The 26,183-nt window shown below is 39.4% G+C and overlaps 1 protein-coding gene across 7 annotated transcripts in view; it reads left to right on the top strand.

Annotated features, from left to right (window-relative positions):
- pcdh19 (protocadherin 19) overlaps positions 1-25,110 on the top strand; it is an 84,050-nt gene extending 58,940 nt beyond the window's left edge. For all 7 annotated transcript variants that reach the window (XM_012861797.3, XM_012861796.3, XM_012861795.3 and 4 more), the window contains exon 5: positions 22,457-25,110. In XM_012861797.3, coding sequence (XP_012717251.1) covers positions 22,457-23,016 — 560 coding nt within the window. In that variant the 3' untranslated portion in view covers positions 23,017-25,110. The remainder of the gene's footprint in view (positions 1-22,456) is intronic.
- The last annotated feature ends 1,073 nt before the right edge of the window (positions 25,111-26,183 follow it).

Below are 26,183 nucleotides of genomic sequence, written 5' to 3'. Positions count from 1 at the left end.
TTTGCAACATGTCAGAAATACATTCAGACGCAAGCCCCTCTAAATTTTGTGTTTGTTTCCTTTTCATCCTGAATTCTTTCTAAAAGTGTATTATTTCACAGAGGAGTACAAAAAAAATCCTCTTCCAGGTATTTTTTACCTGTTTTTCGCAAAACTGTAAGCTGCTAAAATTAGCAAACAGCACTTTATTAAACAGCTATTTCACAGTTTTTTTGTGGGTTTGGGCTGCATTTAATTATCTGTGGTTTAAAATTTGAAATACTGCACACTCAATTGCTTAAGCACTGAAAAGGCCTCTGACACGTTAAACTGTTTCTTTAGCAGCATTGCTGCGAAACGTTTAGTGGCTAACCGTTAGCCGCTAACAAAGTTAACGTTTCCTGAACTGAACAAAGCAGCTATTTTAACTGTTTTTAGTGAGTCTGGACTGTATTCAATCATATTTTGCTTAAAATTTGAAATATATGAATAAACATCAGCTGTATAAATGGATAAGTTGGCATTTGCTTCACAGCTCTATGTGGGGCTAAACTAAACTTCACAATTTTATTTATTTCAATTTTTTGGTCTGGAAGACATTTAATTATCTCCAGTTTAAAACCTTAAATACTTACACAGATCCAATCTGACCTGGATAAATCTACACTGAACAGAGATTAAAACCACAGTATATGGGCATATGAAACTTGAATTGGAACATCGTATTACAGATTTTTTAAAGAATTTACAATTGAAAGGTTGAAGTCCAGTGGTCCCTAACCTTTGAGCCATGGACCAGTATAGGCCATTTGGTACCAGGCCACACCGAAAGAACAACTTATATTATTTTAATTTTATTTATTATTTGAGACTAAACAATGTTTTACTTTGATGAATGTTTTGTTTAAAAATTTCCCAGATCCTCCATTATATCCATCTATGACTCACTATTGACATATGTCAAGACGCATGGTTACATCAAATAATGCACTGATAGGGTGGCATTATTATTATTATTATTATTATATTTAGAAAGTTCCACAGTTATTATGCTGGTCATATAATTTTTTTGTTGTATTTATCAGCCACATCTATATGAAAATATTGTCTGACAAATCGGTCTGTAGCCAAAAAAGGTTTGGAACCGCCTAAAAAGTACTGCCAAATCCTGTCCAGAAAGACTGAGCGAAAGTCTGGTTTCCTCCTGAATGTCTTGTTGCGTCTCAGCTTCCAGGTTACTTTCAGGTCACTGGAAGACAGTTCTCATTGCTTTCTTTTCTGCTTGTGCTCTACCTATATACCAACACACCCAGAGCTCCCTTTTCACCAGTATGAAGGGATCAGCTAGGATATTTAGAATTGCTAATTCATCAGGAAAAAATATATAATTTTGAATATACATGTATATTGACTATAAGAACAGCAATATACACGTACTGTACGACCATATTTCTGTGTTACATTTACGTAAATTCAGCTTGCTTGAACAATCTTCCAATTACTGCTTCCACTCCGTTGTTTTTTGTGACACCACTCTAATATGGGCATTTTGCCATTGACAGGCAATTGCAACCTGAACCCAATTTACCCCCCAGTGCGACTATCTTATCATCATGTGCGGTAAATTCAATACAACCATGCATTAACTTAGAATCCTCTCAGAAGGGGCATTCTTCATCTACAAATTGTACACCTAAGGCTCATGTAGGCTGCTGCACACGCGCCTCTCATAACAGCACAAAAAACTACACAGAGACGAAGAAAACTATTTCCTTTGAAATAAATTGTCGTAAGTTCTTATTCGCCGTGGGTTTCCTATGCGTGAGCCGTCTACAGAGACGCTCTTCCCAAGGACAACGATAACATCAGTCACACCAAGTGGATGTTGTTTCAGCAAATGCCAGTTACATTTAGGTGAAAAAGCCCTCTGTCCCCATGGTAATTTAGCGTTAAGAAAGAAGCAAGAAAAATTATGTTATACTGGGAAAGAAGGAGAAGGCAGTTAGCCTAGACTGAAACAGGTGTTCATAATACTCACGAGATTAGATGAAAACGATGTTCTAATCTTTTATCCCCCAATCAATCATTTATATATGTATAAAGTGTATAAATGTGTGTGTGTTCAAACTCTGATCTGGATACACTAGCTTCTGTCTTTTTAGTGAGTGAAACTACAGTTTATTCTAGCTGCTCCTTGTGGTTCTAAATTAATTGTTGAACGTACGCTAAGATATACTATTTGTAAATTAAGCTCTTTTGCGTTTTAAAGCAGCATGCTGTGCTGTGCTCAGGCCTCTTTGACATGGCCGTCGATTGAGCCTCAGGTGCTACTGGTTGAACTGACATTCAGCTGACTTAAAAAGTTAAAGCGCCACAGGGAAGAATGCATCACCGACTGATAACCTATTGTTGTCTTTTCTGTTAGCAATGCAATCTGCGTGCATAATTTTTTTTATTGAGCTATTAAAACCGTTCTGCGTTTCCAGGTCCCAATCCTCTTTTATCATTCAGAACCAATAACCTTCCCTTAGAAAAGCGTCTCTTACTCCAGCCTTGTTGATGAAATGGTAGGACTGTCGACTAATACAATGTGGAGTAAACAACTTGATGGGGACATACTATACACATAGACTTCCTCCAAGGAGCCTCGGTGTGTGGCTTGAAGTGGGCCTGCCAAGGCAAGGCTTGTATTACAGGGATCCCAGGATATCAGACACCAAGCGGCCTGAGCTTCCTCCAGGCAGGGCAAAGTCTGGCAGCTGGCCCACAGCCCAGATAGCAATAATCAGCTCCATTACAGGTAGCACTGACGCCCATTTAAGAGCCGTCATAGTGGAACTATGGCTGCATGGCGGGGGATTAAGGACGCAGCAGAATTTGGGGGAAAGTACAAATAGCATGCAGTTGCACAAGTTAACACTACACCTGCCGGAGCGCATTCATGGCTGCACACCGCACAAACATGCAGTGAATGGGGAGAGATTTTCTGGGCATTATGTGCCTTGGTACTAGGCATTTGTTTTATCGTCTCCTGCTCTTTTCCTATGAAAGGAAACATTAAAAATACTCAGCTCTGTTTAGGGGGGGGGGAGTAGGGGGGGGGGGCTGTCTTTTGACAACTACATTGTAGCCTGCAGTTTTCTGTCCAGAATACAAAGAGACATTTATCACTGCAGCTGTGGTAAGGAAGGAAGAAAGAGAGGGGGGGGGTGCCCTGTGCTGCGGCATATAGCTTATCTGTCTTTTTTTAACCCTTATTACTTCCTTTCTCAAGGAAAAATACTTCACCTCCCTCCTCTTATATCCATTTGGGATTTCCTTTGTTAGATTCTTTTTCTTTCATTTCGCCGTCTACCCTAATTCCTTTGTCTTCTTCATTTTCCTTTTCATATCTTAGTTCTCATCACTTTGCTTTTGCTGACAACATTATTACTCAAATGGAATATGAAGCAGAAATATGTAAAGTTATGTCGTCCTCCTCAGTTGTGGCAACAAAAGGTTACTACCTCAGGCAGAGAGCTATAATATTTCCATATTTTCCTCTCCTCATGTATATTCAGTGAGAGTGATTTATCCCCCAACATTTTACGGCCGTTTAAGTCCAGCATCCCTTCCTTAGACATACTGTAAATCTAAGGCATGGCAGAATGTGCTTGTTGGATTTGTACTCTGCAGAAGTTAAACAGAGGTTAAAGAGAAGTCATCCAAACCACCTCTATCATTACTATCTTTCATTCACCAATTAGTGTCAGTGTTCCCTGCTCTGTCCCCCACATGACCTTGCAGAGATGAGCTCACTACGCTGTAATTCAGCATTTTGAGTCGGGCTCAGGAGTGGGAGGCACCTTATGGCTGCCAGTGACCCACATTATAAACTATTGATGAGTGACTGAGTAACAGAGAGGAAAGAACCTCTGGGGTATGTCAGGACCCAGAAACTCCCCCCCATGGCCCTTTCCTTCTCCTTCTTCAGCAGTTTCCACTAAAAACTTGTCTGCATTTCATCTCTCAACAGGCTTTCATTTTGAAGACCCTCTGTTTTTTTTCTTTCCTTCATCACTCCCCCAGTAAACTAACTTGCAGCCCACGAATGCAGACTAGCTGTGGGCCAGTTACTCTTATCAACATATACAAAGTTTTAAAAAGGTTTTAGTTTTAAAAACCATCGCTTTTTTTGGCATTCTGTTCTCACGGACCTCCAGCTAAATGGAAGACAGAATAACTTAGCACTACATCCTTCCCCCACCTGTTTCTGCATGCTGGAAGTCAGCTGGATGAAAGAAGGCTACTAAAAATTTCTGTATGGAAACATTTCTGGTTGCAAAAACCAAAAAACAGATGATATTTAACTGAGGATCACAATTCATATGGAGATAACATTGTTTCTAAACTGTTTTGCATATTATGCAAGCAAGCAGTATATCTCTTAACAGATTTTTTTAGAATGCTTAAGGCTTTTCCTTATTAAGACCTACATAAATTATTAAAAATAACCTATTATACCTAATATTTTAGCTTATATAACAGTATTGTTGAAATAAATGTGACTTTGACAACTACTAGCTGTGTTTTTGAGCTCTAGCACATGATTTCAGTGGTTTTACCCCAATAGGTTATGCAGCTTTAGTATCTTTAGAGTATCCTTCACCACAGTCATTGTTTTTTTTTTGCCAAGTATTATAATCCCAGTTTTCTAACCAAACATCTTTAACTATTCATCCCTTTTGACTGGGTTCATTGCTTCCCTGCATCATAGGATTTGTGGTTTTGTCACATTTTGACACACAAATTCCTCAGCCAGAACTACGAATTACAGTACAATATGTCAAAAGCGTATTTCTTAAATTTTTTGCTGTAGATATTTAAGAGATAACTAAATGTAATTTAAGAAGTAGGATACAAATGTGACCATATTAAGATTTATTTTGTTGTAACATTTAGATTGTTAAAATTGAAATATGTTATTACTTTTTAAGACCTTGCAAAATTCCTTGTAAGCAGCTGACTGTAGGCTAGCTACCTGAGCAGAGTAAGCCTGAGCCTGAGTAAAAAACTAGCGAAGATACAGTAGTTGGGCATGCTCTCAGTGTTACTTTTTAAAGATCAGAATTGCAAAAAGCTATAATTACAGACAAAGTGCCTGAGGGACTGGAGTTTTCTTTACTTTGTGTTGAGCACAGAGTAATGCAGCACCGTCCCTCCCCCTCCTGTTGCTGAACACTGGATGAAAGAAGGCTACCACACTTTTCCTTGGGTTGCAAGAATAAGAAAAGTCAGCTGTTTATAAATATGTCCACCAAGAAGAAAGATAGGTATGATGTGGAAACTATAGGATTGAAACTCAAATTAAGGTAATGTTTTACAGTTGACAAGGTAAAAGGAGGATGTCTAATCAACAGCAGCAAATGCAGGCTAGCTACTTGAGCAGATAGCCTGAATAATAATCAGATACGCTCGTTTTAGATTTTTGTTAGTCTGAGAGGAGTAGCAATTGGAATAATAATCTCTGCAATAAAGAAATAGTAGAAATGTTAGGGCAGAAGCAAAAGCAATTAAATCATGTTGTAAACTTTGGTGTAAAATATAAGCACCTATCCTCAAGGTTATCATACCATGGAAATTTCATACTGGCGCATGCCTAATGTAGATTAAAAAAACACTAATTGCTGCTGAGCTCAGCTGTGTCTTCGTAGTGAATAAAGATCAAGACAGTAATGTGCACGGCCTGAACGCCACGAGTCGGCCTGAATTACCGTGCCGCGGACACGTGGTAATCTGCCTTTTTGGACTCGGTTAATTTCATAGAAAGGTCAAGAGCAGAACACGATCTAGAGGGGTGTTTCTCTACGTTGTGGCGTAGCTGCCGGTGGTGGATAATCAAATTAGAGAAAATGCATCACCATTAAAGAAGAGACATCCTCAAAGGCCCTCTGTTTTTAAGTTGTGCTGCTAATATGATGTTTCCTTTAGGCTACCACACATCTTTCTGGGCATTAACCCAATTATCATATCAAATTAGTGTAATATGTTACAACAGTTTAGAGTTAAACATGTAAATAAAGCACTAACACAAGCATTTCTATATTTGGAGAAAAAAAAAAGCAGGCCGTTAAATTCCAGGGTGTGTTCAGGAATGATAAAACGAGCGAAAAAAATTCATTCCTTGCCAGCCCGATGCAACTTTTAAAATCTGCGTCGCTCCCTTTTTTAAAGGGAGGATGAAAGGTAATGAGAGAGACAGGTTGTTAAGTTTAATAGCAGACAGGAAAACCTCAGAATGGCTCTTTTTAATGATGTGCCTCTTCTCATGCAGCTCTCGTTAAAGTCGGGGCCAGAATGCTCGGAGAGGACAGGGAGGGGACTGTGTCCGTGCAGACACTGCACCCCCCCATCATCTCCGAGATCAGCAGCAGGGGTCTCACAATCCTCTGTGTGCTCTCTTGAGTTCCTTCTGTATTCAGCTCCTATTAGCATCAGAATCTACAGTAAATAAACCAGGCAATCAGGGCCATGACCCCTGATATCCACAGCACGCATGGACTACCCTTCCTCTGCCTCCTGCTCTGCCTCCCCTGCTGCACTCTACATAACTTTAAGTCGCTCGGATTTGCAACTGAATGTCAAGCGTGGTGTTTGGGTTTAGCGCGGGGCAGGTTGTTCCGCGGCTGTCTCCCGAGAAAACGAACTGGAGGATCGAGGAGAGCAAGGGAATTGGATCTTTGACACCTGTCACTTCCACTCTGCTGCACCTTGCTCCCTCGCCTCACATAAGGACTTTTCATGTCACAGCTCAGCATGTTATCATGAGTGGGCACAGGGCCTGAGAAATCCAATTACTACCTCTGTGTCAGACCCCGGCCACCATCCTTATGTATGCTGTAGTCATGTTCCTCAAATCAGAAAAGATGTGCCTATTAGTTCCTTCGTCTTTTCTTCAGACCACTCTCCCACCTCTGTTTTAATCTGTGTGTCTTATGGAACCAACTGGAGCTTTTTCTCCTGACAAGCCTCTATATGTTGTAGCGGTGGGTGGCTAATGCTGCGGACATTGGTTCTGACTGGGTTATATTAAGCGGCATCACGGCGCTGATCTTACTGTGGCAGACAATAGAAAGGCCTTGGATGAATCAGCAAGCCTCCGAAGTTGCCACACAGGCCGCCCTTCGCGTCAGGGATGCTGGAAGTCTGCTGGAAAGACTTAGACCCCGTAGGTATAAATGTAATGTATCTACACGCAACGGGGGTGTCTCGCTGTGGCTCTTTATTTCTTTTATCTGCCTCTCACCCCTAAGTGACACCATCTGTGTTGTTCAGTGGGAAACAATGGGGCTGTTTGTTCAAGCCATGATCGTTTCCCAAGGTGGCCCACTTCCTCCGACTGTACAGAACTTCTACCTGCCTGTCCCACTCTGTTACCTCGCAGCGTTAGAGTCCTATTTTCAAGGATCACTTTACAACAAAACAAGTGGATTGTTTTAAGAGAGGAAAGATAGGGGAAAGGAGAACATGATGAAAAGTAGGCACCATGCTGTTGCTTCTTTGACGAGATTTAAAAACACTCAGTCTTTACTAACGCAAAGTGACTATGACTGTGTGAGAAGCCACATTATATTACTTATATAATGGTCATTTCTTTGTGGCTCACAGCAGGAGGGGGAACCCTTGGATATTAGTTTATTAGTGCTGTGTGTCTTACCTAATTTGGAGACCTGAAGACATACAGTTTTTTTTTAGAATTTAAAAAAGTATTTAAAAGTGAAAAAGACTAATTATGAGATTTCTTTGGGGTAGATGTGTGAGAATTGTATAGTTGTCACTCACCATTCCATCCATCGGTCAATTATCTATACCTGCTTATCTGTACAGGGTCTCTGGGTCTCCAGTGGTCATTGGGCCAGAGGCCGGGTACACCCTAGACAGGTTGTCAGTCTATCACAGGGCAACGCACTCACATCTAAGGGCAATTTAGAGTAACCAATTAACCTAACATGATTTTAGACTGTGGGAGGAAGCCGGAGTACCTGAACAGAACATACGCATGCACAGGGAGGACATACAAACTCCATGCAGAAAGATCTCAGGTCGAATCTGGGGTTCAAACCCAGGAACTTCTTTCACTTTTTCATACGTCTTAGTTGTTTTGTACCCCCGTTTTTCACGTATGTATAGGAGCCGATTGCTATGGAATATTTTGTCACGACGATGCAACAATTCGTAGCTACTAGGAGACTTTTCGTACCTGCATTCACAACCAAAAAAACCTTTATAAACTTATCACAATTTACTGTGATTGTCTGACTCCAGTAAATGTGGTCTGTCAGCAGGAGATCACATAGAGCTTTATCAGGATGTCTAATCAGTGATTCTTCCTAATAGTCAACTTAACCAAGCAGGGAATTAGAACAAAGATCATGTGTGATACAAAGTTTTCAGAAAATAATGTAGATTTAAATGCAGTGGTATGTGAGTAAGTGTACAATTTATTCTAATAATTTATCAAAAAACATAAAAAAAAGTATATGCAAAGGTTTGCTTTGACAAAACGTGGATATAAAATGGGCAAAGGCCGGAATTAATCTGAAAACACAGGAATGCGGCAATTTATTGCGTTGTGATTGTTCAAACCTCATAAATCTTTTTCCCATAATGAATGTAGTGTGTTTTTGTTCTTGAATGTATCTTTTTTTTTTTTTTTTTTTTTTTGAATGTATCTTTAGAATAAACTTAGAGTTGAAGAAATAAAGTGTTAATATTTATTAACAATATTTAAGAAATAGATGATTTTGCTGGATCCTTTTGGCTCATGTAAAATTCAAACATTTGAACTTATGTTCTCTCCTTACAAGAACAAAAACTGTTAGATGTTGAACTGTGGATGATGATGTGCAATCCAGCCTGAGCCTGTGAAATAGCCTAGTAGTTTAGTGCTGATAGAAAGCTGTGAAGTAGGTGTGAAATGTCAGTGGCAGCTAACGGTTAGCCAGCTTTAGTAGCCTTCTTCTGGTTTTGTTACACATCTAATAAAGCATTGTTAACTTTTGCTTAAGAATATCACCGTTTACCTTGATGTGAGGTAAAGTGATTTCAGCATCGTCCTCATGGATATCTCTCAATCTCATGCCAACTTCAGTGCTGTTAGCAGGCTAATGCATAGCCTATCACAGCATTCTCACAGTTCTCATAAAATATTCAGATATTGTCTTTCCCTGCTGCGATAGACGGGCGACCTGTCCAGAGTGTACCCTGCGTCTCGCCCATTGACAGCTGGAGATTGGCACCAGCACCTCTCATGACTCCACAAGGGATAGACGTGTTAGAAAACGGATGGATGGATGTCTGTCCCTGTTTCTTTGTTTCTAACATTGACCTAAGATTTTTTTCTAGGGTAACAATTGAAAATCGGGTTGTACCATCTTAGTGTTTTATAGCCAATAATTGTTTGAGAGCCTGGCAAAGAGTCTGTATTAATCAAGTCTAACACACGGTTAACACACCCCAGCTGAAGAACCTCTTGCTGCCTTTCATTCTTTATTTCAATCTTCAACCCATCTCTTTCTTTTCTTTCCCTTCTTCTATCATGTAGCTTCCGTCTTCCCCCTCAGCCCCATTCATGGATGTAATTTAAATGTTTGCCTCTTCCCTCTTGCTTCTCCCAGACTCAAGGGTTTAGGAGCAAAATTAGCTTGCCAGCTCGGTCAAGCTTAAACACAGAAATACTGCGTTTGTATCTAGTGTATTTAAAGATGTCCTCTGTCAATGCTCCGCAGAAGAATTGGGCCAGGCAGACAGAAGCAGGAAGGCAGGCTGGCGTTTCAGCTGGTTCGTGTGGTGGAATGGTGCAGGTCTGCCACAGAGATGCTAGCAGGGTAGAGAGCTGCATTTTAGGAGCATTTTGTAAACACTCTGTAGACTGTGCTCTTACAAAAGTGTTATGAAGGTCAAAAAGATAAAGAACCCAATATGTTTCCAAGAGTATGTCTAATATTTTACTGAAAAAATTGTTTCAAGAACCATATGTTATCATTTAATTTAAAGGCAATTTGTTTGGAGATTTTCCACCACCAATTATGCTGTGCTAGAGCAAATCTTAAAAAAAAAAAAGCTAAAAAGAGAAAAATGTGACATTAAACAGACTTTGTAGTTCAATTAAATTTCCCTCAGATATTTTTAATAGATTACACGCTGCAAGATATCACCCCGCAAAATCATATTTTAACTGGGAACAGATCAAATTATGCGAACAAGGTGAGCTGGAGTTTCGGTTTAATTTGAACTATAATTGCATTCTTCCTCATCCTCCATCTTTCACGAGTTAAAATAATTGTGTCTTTAAAGCACTCCTGTCGAAAAGATGAATTTTATCCAATGAAATTTATCACTGAACTACACCAGTGAATTTTTTTTTTCACACACAACTTATATAGGCTAACAATATTAGTTTACAAGCATTAACTTGCTGAGCTGATTCCTTGATTCAGTAAAATCAGCTGCATTAAAAGAAAAAGTAGATGAATGCTAATCCTTTTACAATTTGCAGTTAATTATCTTCTCACATTATCATAACATATTTGCTCTGAATATATAGTACCTTGCAAAAGTATTGAACTTTTACACATTTTGTCACGTTACAGCCAGAAACTTCAATTTATTTGATTTGAGATTTTATTAGTCTGAGCAAGAGGTAATGTTAAAAAGGAATTATAGCAGGCATTTAATCCTGTTACCAGTATAAATTCATACCAAGGTTTTTAAAAGTAACAGTTTCAAAAAAGCTAATATTTTCTATCATAATGTTGCTAGAGATTAAAAATTGTTTTTACTGAGATGCCAGAGAAAAGCATCTAAAACTGCTTCATACAGTTTTTCCAGCTGTATTGAGTATAGCAGGAACTGTTGTTGCACACAGATTGTCAGCGGGCTGAAAGGAGACTTTTCTCCTTTTCAATTCAAAAGTTTGGAAATATGTTGTAATATAGGTAGTCAGAATGACTTTAAAACTTTAACGCAATTCACCGAATGTTTATTCTAAAATTTTCTATCAATGAACAACTAACAAATCAATAAATAAATGCATTCGGTAGATAAAACTTCAATAACTTTGAAAAAAAAAATCATATTCTGTTAGGTGCAGCTGAAATACTTGTTGCTTTTCTGTTTTGAATAAAAGCAAAAAAGATCTCATTATCCATTTTATTTAAAGGTTGTGTGCCAGTACTGCAATAGCAATAAACCATAAACTTTTACTCAAGTTTATTTTGGCATGAGAATCTTATTCTTGTCCATACCTAAAACAGCTGTTCCACAAAGGCTTCAAAGGTTTCAGTATGAATACTTTTGAAAGACTCTGGATAAACATGTTTAATCCTGAACTCTACTTATGGCTATTTTTTTAAAACATAACTAGAAAGTTGTTAAATATTTTGGAACTGGTAGTTCTTTTCCTCACTTTCCCAGATTATACAAATATATAACTACATCCCAAAATTATCTAAACAAGAAAAGGGACAACATTAAAGTAGTGCAGGTATTCATATAGTATTAGAGACAAACACCAACATCTTGATACCTTAATGGCCTGGTGCTACTGTTGGCCGATTGTGTTATACAGTGTTTCTGTGGCCAGTAATGGATTCATGCTGGAAGAGTGCGACTTTCTCCGCGAAATCTCTGCATGCCGTCGAATTGGCAACCTGGTTGAACAGTTGGACTCTTTTCAGGCTGAGATGAAACCAGACTTCCCCACAGGCTTTGTGGTGTTCGGTGGCCACATACATGCATTGTGTCGGTGCCGGAGCCTGTGTTGAGAAAACCTCTCTGCTACCTCTTTAACACAGTTTATCCTTGTGCAGCCATGCTTATCTGTTTACGCCTTCCTGCCTGGGTTAAATCCAGTTCAGAGTGCCTGTTGAGAGAGTTAAATGGTCACTGGCTCGTGTAATGTAGGGAAAAAAGGGCACAAATTATAATATTGGCTGGTCTACACAACAACGGATAACACCAAAAGCAAACCTTTCTCCTCCAAGTGTTTCGTGTGCCATGCTATGAGTCAATGGCGAGGCTTTTCCAGGCTTAGAAAATACGACTTGGGCACTGTGACCCCTAGGAGCCAGTCATTATTGGAGAAGGGCACAATAGGGCGAGAGAATCCCCTAAGCAAAATGCAATTTGTTGCCAGGGCACTGAAACCAGCCCACCCACGTATGTCAACATGACAACCCACTCGCATTGTTTCCACTACATCAAGCAGTCCATTGGCCAGTGGTCCTGCTCCTGAACAGAGCAGTGCTCTACGATGACATAGTGATTTATAAACAGCATAGCGAATGCTTTTTTTTTTTGTTTCTCCCCGCTGCTGTTACACAGCTGTTAAGCAGATGCTGTTTGTACCAATTTAGAAGCTAGTGCATTGTTTGTCAACACCAGTTTGGAGATTCATTCTTTATACCAGGAGGCTGTTACACAATGCCCTGGCTCTGCCGTATGAATGAGCCGCAGCAGCAGCAGGAGGAGGAGGAGGAGGGAGGAGCGTGCATTGGAAGAAAATATTTTCATAATTTGCCTTGAACTGTTGCTGGCCTGTAATTCTTATTGGTGTGTCTGTTGAAGGATATTTTGCAAGGTCCTGGAATTTTTTTTTTTTTTTTTTGATGCACTGACTGATTTGGCTAAATTAAACACTGACCTGCACCAATAGCGATGCATCCATCAGGGAATTTGTGGCCAATTTCTAATCTCTGATGTTATAAGACGCTCCTAGTTTTAGTTGATTCTGGTTTATTTTTAAGCTGCGATAAACATAGACATTCAAATTATTTTATGTTACATTTTTTTTTTTACTTTCTAGATAAATGTAAAATGTTCTCATCAAGTGTTTATCGTAAAATAAAACAGTTTTATCAAAAGCAGGACCAGGTGTCAGAACTGTCTCGCTCTGCATCATGGCAAGTCTAAAGATGCTCTAGAGAATAAAGGTTACAGGACAGACGTGTCTGCACAAATACGACCCAGGTCTCATTCATAGGATTATAACTCACTGACATTTTTTTGCACTAGTCATAATATGGAAACACACCTCATCAGAACAACGTATTTGTTTTCTCCAAGATCCATTCAAAATACATAAAGTTGTGTTCAACATAATATTTCAGAGGGGAAAAAGCTCTAATTCACCTTCAGATGTGTCAGATTGTTAATAATTTAGTTATTTAGTGTAACTATACATGAGCCTGAAGCAGCCTTCCAGTGATCGATTGTTATTAAAACATGAAACAGAGGCAGAGCGTGTGTGTGTGTGCATGAGAGAAAGAGAGAGCAGTCACTCTCACGCAGCTTTTTAGATGTGACATCCACATCAGTCCCATCAGCATGACCTGTTAGCCAAAAACTGATCACTAAAAACCAGTTCTTACTGATCACTGAACGCACCAAACCTGAGCGTTATTAAGGGCTGGCTAAGCGTAAAATCGACCTATACCAGTGATCAGCTGATATACTGGCGCATCTCTAAGGCTAACTTGATCAGCATTTACTATTTGACTTGGAGAATTTAAGAAATTCTGTTCATATAGGGGGAAAAAATGAGAGAAAGTGATTTTTTTTATGTGAGGGGTTCATTTAATTACCCCCAATGTATGTGAGCTGGCAGTACTGATTAGATGGGAGAGCAGGACAGAAGGAGGAGAGGCATAAAGGATGGCCTTGTGCAGGGAGCTGTGAGGGATGAATCTGGGGGTTTTCAGGGGGGTTAGCTTGATGTGGCTCGGCCAGATGCTGTAGGGAGAAGGAAAGGACTCGGTGCTGTGCAGAGAATGATGGCTTACGTGGCGCAGTAAGGGTGCCCCTCTACTGTTTGTAAAAACAAGACCATCACACTCCATCTTGCTGCTCCCGAAGGAGCCAAGCCTCCAGGCTGATTTATGGCCCGCAGACTGAATTGGCTGGCTTGGATGACAGCAGTGCTTGGACTCTCCCTCGTGAGTAGTGTAGGAGGCTGCTTGGCCGAGCTTAAGCCTCAGCTGGCCGTAGAACTGTCCTCAGACTGGACAGACTGCATGTTAAGCTCCATTCGCGGTGTAAGGATCAGACGGGACCAAGCCTGTTACATCTCGAGCACAAACCAACCGCAAAGAGTCACCCTCTGTGGCGCTGCTGCTATATTATCAGATTTTTTTTTTTTCTCCTGCACGCTGGGGCTTTCATCAGCATCTGCATCACAGGCTCCATCAAGACACTGTAGCAACAATTTAGATTTAATCAATCTTTGCCATGTGACTGCTAGGATGGAAAATTAATATGGAGAGCAATTAGAAAACAGTCGTCTCTGTGTCAAAGATGCTCACGAATACGGTGATGAGAGCAGAAAAGCAGGAAAAGTCTCAGCGGGGGGAAGAAAAAAAAACTTTCCGTAGACCAATCTGAAAGTGTTCAATGTCTATAAACTGAGTTTTTACTTTACTTTACTTTCCTATGGTGTAGATCTTTTGAATTTAAAGTATGCCACAAGCTACTGTTAAAAAAGACGGGTCAGAGAGCAATGACAGTCTCGCTGTTTGCTGTTTTAGTCAGCAGAGCTTAATAACCGCCTTACTTGACTATACAGGCTCTGCGTGATGGCTTTGTCACAGCATTTTAATGGGGTTCACTATCAAAGACAATGTGCAAACAACAAGAAATCAAACAGAATGTGTAAAGTCTGTGTAGGCCACAGGAAAAGTGCATCTGCTTTAAACTGCTCTAAATTATTTCCTTTTATAACATCTGCATCACAAGGAGAAGCATAATAAAATGCCTGGCTTTCCATGCACGAACTTCTGTTTTCACGACTTAGAGAAGTGGGATATTTGTTGCTCCAGCATAAAAGTAGTGAGGGACAAAAGTTGCTGATATTCTTTGTCAAATAATTTATCATACCAGATAGCTGTTCCACATTTTCTTTTTGGAGTTCATCTGCTGTAAAACCAGACTGACTGAATTGTGTCATGCTGCACATACTTGTGGCCTTGCGGTTCATAAAAAAAATAAGAGATTCAGAATAAAGATTTTGCCACTCGAATCCAACTCCCGGCGAATTAAACCCTGTCTTCCGTCCTGTCTGCTTAATATCGTTTTACATGACTACATACCAGGGGGTGTGACGACACATCCATATTGTTAGAAAACTATAGGTTCTAACAATATTTTGGGGAAAGCAAAGAAACCAAATTGTTTTGTTTTCACAAATTGCTAAATGTATTTTTAAAAGAATCTGTACTCACTGTAGAATAACTCAGTCCGAGTTTGACGAGTCCATATGCTGTGATATTATAGCTTTTCTAAGTCTAAGAGGATCCTAGTACAAAAAAAAGAACAAAAAATTATCACTTTTTTGTGTTTTTACTGCAAATAATTGTAAATGTTTCGTGAATCTCAAAGTAAAGTAATCTCAAAGTGTTGCCAGGTTTAGTGCCATAAATCCAGGACAGCTAGTGAATAACGAGGCGCAATTTGCTGGATTTCCTTAGAGAGAAAACCTTTTAACCAATCTGTATATATGATTTGATAGAATTGACTTTGTAAAGTACCTTGCGATGATGTGTTGTAAATACACTGAATAATAAAGGTTTTTGATTTTGAACTAGGGGGACACAACTAAAGTTCAGACTCCTTAAAAACAGTGAAAAGTCTGTAGTGTAGCAGCTGAAAACTTTAGAGTCTTCAGCGGGTTATATACGATGTTTTTGCAGTACCTTAATGTTATTTTTATCCTATTTAGTTATTTGTTTTTTTTCTTAGATACCCAAAATGCATTTTAGAAAATCTGTGATAATTGTAGATTCCAGTCAGGTCTTCATTAATCCATGTATTGTGTTTTTTATGCTGTGTCTGATTCCAAGGTGATCCCGGTGCATAAAAAGCCAATAAATGGTCTTTAGTTTGTTTTTACATTTGGAGTAAAATACTCATACACTTCAAGCCGTTTTATAAAATCTCTGTTTTGGTGTAAAATGATTTGTCTAAAATGAATTGAATGCTGGATAATGGTTAGCCAGTTGTGCATTATATTCATGAAGCTTACAAATCATTTGCGTCTTGTCTGTCAGCCTGTCACCGTTTCTAAAAGGCTGCCACACACATAGGCGCGTGATTATGTCGTAAAATAGTGGAACAAAGTGGGGGAAACAAGCCACAAACATTATTTAATTGTCAGGACACCTTCACTTCAGAGAGATTTTGGTGGCTTAGCATGATAAAATGTTTTTCGCCGTGGGCAATCCAAAGTTTGCTCCCTGACAACAATAATCAGTCACAGGTTTGCTGTTTGGAAAGTGCAACAGACACAAACTGCAGCACACCTGAGTGCGTGTTTGCATCGTGCTGCTGCAGGTTGGCACGCCTGATCAGCCTCCACCTGAATAGTGCAGTGGCATGCAAAGGTTCCTGCTGTATTTTACCTGAGATGTGGCGAGCGAGGGAGCTGCGGCACTATTACAACGCCTAATAAGCAAGCAAGTTTCTTTCCAAATCAGACAGCGGCATGAGTTTGACTCAACCAATTCAAAGGTGAAAGAGAGTGGGAGTAAAAAGAAAAGACCAATTATTTGTAATTTCTATATTTAAAGACACTTTATAGTTCCCCGAACTATGTTTAAACAAACGTTTTAAACGTGTTGGAGGTTCTTTAGTGCTGTCAGTCTGATGTACACTCCTTATTAGCCCACTTCATCATACAAGCTTTCAACAAGTCTGGGACCATTTCCTGGCTTACTTTAATATAAAGAGTCTTAAGCATACATAAACAGAGTGACGCTTAGCCAGGGCTATTTTTGTACCTTCTACCTGAAATATGTAGTTATGTTAATTTTTTTTTTCTTACCAGATATAGTACAAAGTTTTTGTACTATATGGTATGGTACCAACCCTGTTGCAGTTTATACTCACAGGGTGGAGGATTCTTACTCGCTTTGAGAAGTAATAGTTTTAGAGCAGTGTTGGAATGTGGCCGTATTACTCATTAAATAATATCTAACCTAATAAGCTCTCAGAATAATTATGCATTGCTCATAATACAATAATTTGTTGTATTTTTTGAGCGAGAACGACCTCAGAACTAAAATCAATAGACTAGTGTGAACATCATGTTATTATAAATTATACAAGTGATTTAAGCTCTTTTAAATGTTTATATTTCATTTCCATTATGTATAGAAATACTTAACCTTATAGGAAATTGAACTGATACAGAATGCTTACATGGGTAAGAAATTATCTTTTTACTGTTATATAATGGAAGTATGAGGGGACAAAATGGCAACATGTGGCTACGACATGGGGGTACAAATTAAAAAATCTATGAATTCACCCAGAAACTCTCAGACCCTCATATCTGGGTCTTCTCATAACCACTGGGACTAAAATAGCAACCAGATAGTGCTTCACGTGGCAGACGTTTGCTTTGAGGAGGAATACTGTGATGTTTAAACTTTACAAGGCACTACATACAGGTGGAATCTGCAACAAGTACTTTTGGAAGGAAAAGATACTGTGTTTTCCAAGAGCGGCTCCATGTGCGAGCCAAAAAGGACAAAAAAAAAATTGCTGGCGAAAGCTGGAGGAGCTTTAAAGGGAGCACATCTCTTTGCTTTTGTGTCAGAAGGTTTAAGTCTTTTGCTGATTTCTCTTTTTTTGCTACATTAGCAACAAAAAAATACTGCCTGCAGGCATATAATATGAAGGGATCATTATATCTTGTACACCAGGGTAAAGTGAGCAATGAGCTAGTCAGGTTGTGGGAATCCCACAGTGAAGCTAAAGGTCTGTGACTTGAAGTTCAGATGCCTTTACCTGATCGAGCGAATGAGTCAGGGCTGAATCTGCCGTTACAGGCTGCAAATTTAAGATAAAATGACTCAGAATGTGTAGGTTTTCCCTTGCGGTGATGCAAAGGGATGTTTTTCCAGGTAACTGCAAACAAAAAAACAGACGACAGCACTGTCGGGGGGGATTTGTCTTGGGCACCTGAAGTAGCATTATTTATTATACTCCCTTACTAAAGAAGTTCTCCTGCTGGCCTAACATTTTGATTTAAAATCTGTATTAGAGTGTAGTTTGCTGGATTTGAAGGCAGTGCCGAACATGTTTGGATTAGATTTAGATTGCATTGTATTTTAAGTGCTCAAATCATGTGCAACAAAAGGCAAAGCAAGCTCCACCTTTCAGTGAAAGCTACTTAGTAATTAATAGGTATTAAATCTGCAAACGGAAATGTTCCCAATAACATCCTGCTTTGTGTTGTACTTTAATCTGTTCCTGGTACTGATTGGCAAGCCTATTTCCTGACTTTTCCTGATGACTTTGAATGCTCATTCTCAGCAGGAGGTGCCTTCACTGCCTTCTATTCTGTGCTTGAACTGCTGTAGAAGCCCCCTAATTCATCTCTTTCCATTACAGTTGGCTCGTTTTTATTTCAAATAGGAAGAGATTATGCTTTGTCAGAGGTCGATGGCCTGTCACTTTTTTTATTTAAATTTTCTCTCAGTTTTTTTTTTTTTTTTTTTTTTTTTGTGTGGATCTTTCAGAGCAACATCTGCGCTTTATGAAGCTCTGAGCACAGGCAGGAAGTGTGAGTGTTAATAGCACTTGGCTTCCATAACAATGTCATTTACAACCCAGTTGCTCTCTGATAGACCCCTAAAGGAAAGAGAGAGAAAATGGCTTTCACTGCATATGCAAGCGGCGCTAAGTAGCGAGCATGCAACTTGTGTATATTTCTTTGTGCCTTAAGGCTTTTCATGCCCCAAAGGATGCTTTGGGCTATAGAAATAAGCCAAAGTGTTTAGAGGAAATTGCATTCATTACCAAGATGCTTGTAAATTTTTAATCAGTGGAGAAAAAGATCCACTTTATCAAATGCGTCAAACAAGATTTTTTACAAGAATTTTCACAATCTTACATGTGTAAAATCAGATTACATTCAGGAGTGAGCACTGCAATGATAACGTTATGGTAGTGTAATGACTTGAAATGTGACTGCTTATTGTTTCTGCTTTGTTCGTGGATTGATTTTTAAAAACTGTCACTCAGAAAGCCGTAACAAAAGACCGACAGAAAGCATAGGGATTTGAAAATTGCTTAAAAAGGCCTGTTGTTCTGTAACATATAGTTTTATGTGATATGTTTATTTTTCAGTCATCACCCTTCATTATGTTTGTGGTACCTTGTAAAAGACTTTTTTTCCCCCTGTGATTGCATTGTTACGTACTGATTGCATACCTCTAAGAAAAAAAAAAAGAAAAAGAAGCTTTTGATAGCTTTTGTCTGCTTGATTGCTGCCATTGCAGTTTGTCAGTTCAATCAGTGTCGATTTATAGGAACATATACGCAGGCTATAACTAGGGAGAAAAACAAAGTGTTTTCCTTTTTGCCGCATAAAATTATTTAATCTACTTCCCACAGCTTCTTATTTATTCATGTTCTGGATAACATTATGGGATTATATTAACCAAAGTTAATATTTTACTCCAAACATTTTAAAAATATCTCTATATGATAACCTTAAGTCAACAACCACATTATGTTATTTACACATAAATGTACAATGAACATGATCTGATGACTTTTGTTCAAAAAAGAAAAGCAACAATTAGGCCTTCTGCTGGCAAGGTAGTAAATAATATATTTATTATTGTAGCTTAAATTGTGTTTTATGGTATGGTATTTTAATTTTGACACTTAGATCCTAACAAAAAAACAAAAAAAACAAAACAATGTTTTCAAGTAGTCAATACCATGACTACTCATGTCTTTTCCCACTGGAAATTAATTTCTTACTTGTAAGCAAGACGAAATTGGAGGTGTATTACTGTATGTTACATAAAGATTTTTTCTGGCATCTATCTCACTAAAAGCCCAATAAATCCTAAGAATGGTATGACAGTTGCTGCCCGTACCTGTTGATAGGGGAGGGGCAGTCCTATATGCGCTTTAGAAATGTTAAAAATGGTCACCTCAGCACTAGCGTTGTAACTTTTTAAAACCTTTGTATATCTTGATAGCAGTCAGTGGACCATCCGCAACTGAAATACACATTTACCTGAGGTGTAACTCTAGACAATATGACAGATGATTACCACAAAGTAATAGAATGTCTCCCGATGGGAAAATTAGGGCCGAAATTATCAAACACATGTAGTGTCATTGAGCCAGTCACTGGTGATCTGCATTCTTGCTGCTGCTGCTGCTGCTCATATTTTCTGCCAAGAATCCAACACCCCCATATTTGGGCTCAGATAGCCTTTGATCCCTTTTACTCACTCCATTCAGTCATTTAGTTTCCGTGTTATCTGTCAGCGCCATCAGATTATACTTTATGAGAGACAGCTCTGACATATCTGCCCCTGAAAAGCCTGTCTCCGATCTTTAAATATCGATCCCCAGGGCCTTAGCAGAGGTGCCTCTCACGAGTGCGGAAAAGAAAGGGGGAGAAAAAAACACATCATTAGTGATTTTAATTAGGTGATCTTTCAAGCTGGGATTGCCAGATGTAAGCATATGCATTTGGGTCGATGGCAATCCCTCTCTCACAATTCCTTTTTTGTCATTTTGTGCTTCTGGAACGGTGGATGGCTGCTGCTGCTTGGAGTGAAACAAGCAGTAGGGGAGCAGAGAAATATGTCACGTGTACGTGCGCAGCAGGTTCATTTTTAGACTGTGAGCTGGAGGAAAAACATGCTACAGCTGCAAAGAGACACTTAGTAAAATTAACCGTATTACTTTCTTAAATCAAACAACTCTGAAGTGCTTTTTGATGTGTTACAAATCTCATGTCAAATGTTTTTAGATTTAGATAATATCAAGCCTGTTGTGCAGCGCCCCTTCGATGGTCAAAATAATCTCTGGGTTTGAAGAAAAACAACATTTAAATTTAATTAAGGGATCATAGCATCTTTCTGTTGCAACCAATGATGCCAAAATGTTCTTGAAAGTAGTCCCACCAACACAACAGAGTGCAACACAGCTATACAGAGTCAGACTAATCTTTTTTTTTTTTTTTTCCTGCTCCAGCGTTAAACATCATTACATATTTATAACTCGGCGCCAGATGACAGAGACAGAAAGGGAGCGAGAGATACGAACCAGGCAGCAATGCCGCAACTTGTCTGGTGTCTTTCTCTGGGATATCAGATTGCACTGTTTAAACCTGCCTTTCATCTGTCGTTTGGTAGTGAAAACCCAATTACACCAGGGCTACAAATGGACTTTTGATTTGGCAATACATAATTTAATTGGCAAATTAGATGTGCCCCAAACATCTAGCTTATGCTATCAGCGAGCAGTGTCAGGGAGACTGCTTCTTGAGGTTCATGTACATGGTAGGGATTTAACAACATAAAACGATTATATCTTTATTATGAATATTAATGTCATACACAAATATGCAGAGAGCATTCCCTTAGCAAAAAGTAGTATACTTGAACTTAATTTTACTATGCACACTTAAGCTTTAGTATGAAGGTACTTAGCCTTAGACTTTTGTTTTTACTTTTTAGTATAAGTCAAGTATATTTCACTATACTATTGTTATGTATATAAAAATAGTTTATAAAAATTAAACATCAAGTACACTGCCTCATTTTAAGTAGGAAATAAGTATACTTGTAGTACAATTGAATAAACTAGTTTTTGCTAAGGGCTGTCAAGCTGAAATTGATGTATTTTTACTTGAAAAAACACACGCATATATATAGATAGATAGATAGATAGATAGATAGATAGATAGATAGATAGATAGATAGATAGATAGATAGATAGATAGATAGATAGATAGATATCCTGTGAAATTACCGGTATAGAAATAAAAAGATAAAATAAATAAATTTACTCTTAATAGAGAAGTAAACTGGTCTCGTTATCGTCTGCAGCTTGAACACACACACTTAAGCCAACATTTAGACTGTAGTCTATTCCTGAGCAGAGAGGAAACTGATTGTCTGTTTTAATCAGATTTTACAATGTTTCATTTCAACTTTATAGAGCATGGCTTTCATTGTGAAGGTTCGCAGAACGTCGTGTCTCAGTTCATTTGCTTTGTTGAACACTTTCAACCATGTAAGATGCTAGTTGAACTGGCATGAAGTCTTGTTATTGTTTTGGCCGTGCTGATGGAAATAAGACCTTTGGCTTGAACGCTGGTTGTCAAATAAATCTGAGAGGCTGGTAACCACTTAAACAGATAAATAAGATCATCTGGAGACAACAACGGTCCATCTTTAGGCACTAGGGACATATACTGGTGGTTGGAAGAGATGGAAGAGGGCACATGTAGTTTCCTTCTGCATGTGGCAAATAAAGATGTGGATGTGCAACAATACTTACTTCCTTTATTATTATTTGATGACTAATTTGACATAAACAGAAGAACCCTATAAATGACGAAAAATATGACTGGTGGTTGAAATTGAGATTAATCTTAACTTTTTTTTCTCTGTTTCCACATCTGCAGATCCCGGAGAGGGCTTTCACTGCCAGGACGAGTGCCGCATCCTGGGCCACTCCGACCGCTGCTGGATGCCTCGGGTTTCTGTCCCAGCACGCGCCAAGTCCCCGGAGCACGCTCGCAACGTCATCGCTCTGTCCATCGAGGCGACCACAGTGGAGGTGCCGCACTACGAGGACGGCACAATCAAGAGGACTTTTGCCACCTTTGGCAAGGATGGGCCAGAGGACGTTGAACGGGGAGAGATAAAGGGAAAGCGGACTCAGGAGTCTCAGGTGTGTAGCCCCAAGGCCAACGGAGGGGCTGTCCGTGAAGCTGGCAACGGGCGCGAGGCTGCCAGCCCCATCACCTCCCCTGTGCATCTGAAGAGCCCGATGTCCAAGGCGTCGTCTTCCTACAATACACTGAAATGTCGCGACGCCGAGCGAATCGCAAACCACAGCCTGCTGCGGCAGCCTGAGGGGAAGGACAGTGAGCCGGCTGTCAGGGAGATCAACACGCTCCTTCATGACGGCAGAGACAAGGAGTCCCCCAGCAGCAAGCGCCTGAAGGACATTGTACTTTAGCAAGCATCTTGACGACAGTCCAACATGCACACAAGTATACCGTGTAAACTCACATATAAATATTTACCCCGCAATAGCTGTGTGTACACAGCCAGGCTGTGGAAGTGTAGAGCAACACCTATTTGCAGAATCCAAAACTCCAGAAGCAGCTTGGGCTGCTGCTGCTGATGAACTGTAGTCTGCTGCAGCTAGATGTGTGCTCAAGCCCAGGCAGTGGATGTGGCTTTGTCGTAGTCGCGGTACTTTTTTCCTCGTTTGCTTTTGTTCGGTTTTTCTTTCAGTCAGCGTTGAGTGAACAGGCAGGTTACTGTTGACTGCATGGACATGGCCAGCGGAGCTACCCCAGCCCACGAGCCAAAGCAGGACACTACATGTTCGGACGCATGAGGTGCCAACTACTACATACAGTTATGCCTTTTGGACTACTTTTGTATGACAAAACTGACATTTGCCTTTTTTTGGTTTTGCAGTGTGTTTTAGCTGCTAAAATCGCTCTTTGTTCCTTTGTATGGTGAGCTCTGACACTGTAATCAACGACCACAGATACATATGCAGGATTCACCTAAACACATGTTGCTCATTGGCTCCTTCGTGGTGCATTCAGGAGCAAGAACGAGAGTCTTCTCAGTCTCTTTCGTCTTCTGCCTGACTAATAGGAGAAAACTTTTGCTTCCCCCCCCTGAGGACAACCTGGTATCATCAGACTGAGAGGTATTTATATTTTATCACGGATGGAGCTAAATGAACTCCTGCTATCTGCCAAGCCTCTCTGAACACTGGAAGTGGGACAGACAGATCTTTGTGTTGAGAACAAGTTGTATGAAACAAATAAAAGACTTTACCGCTTTTGAAATCTCCTGTGCCCAACCTTGATTGTAGCCAGTGGAGCACAAATTAGAGCTTTGTGCTTTTGGTCTTGTACTTTTTTTGACTTTTGACTATGGGGCTAGGATAGAAGGGATCGTCACTTATGTCTTGCTATGTGAAACTCTGTATAGGGTTTACTATTATCATTTTTAATAACCTGTTGTTATGTGACAATCCCTTTAATGTTTTGTTTCAAAAGGTTAAAAAAACGAATAAACATTGGTGTTCAACTGAAGCTACGGTAGCGTTTGTTACACAAACACGAAAATAACATAAAAAAACATATATGCCAAAATATATTTTATAAATAATTTAAAATGTATAATGAGAATATTTAATGCTGTGTAGTTATTTTATGAGTAAGTTATACTTGAAAGTAACTTGCTTTTTGTTCATTTGTCTTTTGCTTTTATATGGATCTTTATTTTATTTTTTATGAAATTGGATTTTCTTATTTCTTTTCTTTTTTTCTTTTTTCTTTTTTTTTTTTTGCTTACTGTGTGATCCCTGGCAACCGTTGACTTGCAGTCTACCTTGTTGTAAAGAGTTTCTTATTGGTCAGTTCTTGTGCCATCCAGTTTCTGTGTGGGCTACTAGAAAACGTGAAAAAAGACAAAAAAAAATAAGAAAAAAGCAATCTCAGCACCAACATTAGTGTGTCCGTCTGATGAGTTTAGAGTGAGCTAGCAAAAGAAACCAAAAAAATGATGTAAACCCAACTCTACTGACTGCAGGATGTTGCTTATCCTTAGTATCTCAGGAGGAGAAGGCTGTTGCAGTTTCCCACCTATAGCTCCAGCTTTTAGTGCTGGACTCGAGTTCAAATGAGCTCCTGACATGCAGACTTGCTTTACTCAGCACTGCTGTCACCGTGTGCCATCTGTGTTCAGCTGATCTCCAAGATCAGGTAGAGACTGCAGCGAGTGGTAGACACAGGGCTCTCCCCTCCTTTGAGCACCACACAACAGACTGGGTGGAATCATGTCTGAACCAGCAAAGGTCCTGGAAGAACCACGCTGGACGCCGTCAGCGTGGATTCATGTTTCTTTGCAGTGCACAGTAGTATGTACTATGTGGAAGTCATTGAATGAAAATGGAAAGATTGCATACAACACACTAGATCCTGTGGCTGAATGTTTTGCTGGTCTCACCCATGCTTCTGGCAACATAAAAATCGGAATAATCACTGAATGTATACAGCAGCTTATGATTAAACTATTAAATGTGCTCTGCTGTGTTTTCTTGTCTTTACTTGACCTAATAAAGGATGCAAGTTACACAAAAATGGACCCATAATGCAACACGCATACAGGTGCATTTCAATAAAATCGCATAAAACAAAGACAATATTGTTCAAAAGGTGAAACTCGTGTATCAAATAGATTCATTACACATACTGTAACATAGACCAAGTTTTCCCTTTTTTATTTAAATTCAAGCAGTATAAACTGTCACTGTTGTCTGAAATTTGGTTAAAAAAGATCATCCAATAAACGTATAAATCAAAATGTATACTAAGATATTTACTCAGAGCAGCAAACTTGCAGATATAACAGCTGAACACACTTAGAAGTGCTGCAATAGTTATAATAGATTTTGGGGACGTGAAGGTTGCTTTGATTTTACTTGTTTTATCAGTTCATTCTAGCTTGATGGGGTTAAAAAGCTTGTAATGTTATTTTTTGCTAAGGAAGCACAACATAGCTTAGATACACCTTGGGTTATTATCTCCCCTGTATCAGTAACCAAATGACTAACCAGTGGCTTTCCTGGGCTTATTGTATGTCATTACAAAATCCTGAGGTCGCCACCTGGGGGTGCAGCTCTTTTTGTACAAGTCACCAACCCTGGATCCATCAAAACATGATGCTTCCTCCTCCATGTTTGATAGTTAGCATCTCACATTGTGGGCCCTTCCTTTCAGTTCCAGCAGTAGTTTGTGGTGAGCAAGAGGTGGTTGTTGATAAACCTCTGAGACAACTGTAGGAACTAGATTTCGAGGTTGGATCAACCTATAATTGTGCAGAACAGTTTAACTGTTTAAAACAATATATTGTTCCCTGGAAAGTGCCTTTTTTTATTCTGAAATGTATATTATTCGTCAGTTTTGGGTAGTGTTGCACCGCTACCGATACCAGTATCGGCCGGGGCCCCGATCCAACACTAAAATGGTGGTATCAGTATCGGCGAGTACCAACAAATAGGGCACCGATACCATTTTGATGTTTGTATGTCACTTGAACGCAGCCATTTCTCTCCCGACACTCACTAGTTCTACTGGATTCACTTTGAATTAGTCT

The sequence above is a fragment of the Fundulus heteroclitus genome, chromosome 23 (genome assembly GCF_011125445.2).
Source record: "Fundulus heteroclitus isolate FHET01 chromosome 23, MU-UCD_Fhet_4.1, whole genome shotgun sequence".
Taxonomy (NCBI): Eukaryota; Metazoa; Chordata; class Actinopteri; order Cyprinodontiformes; family Fundulidae; genus Fundulus; species Fundulus heteroclitus.
Note: the sequence above shows the minus strand (reverse complement) of the source record. Positions and strands in the feature narration are given on the sequence as shown.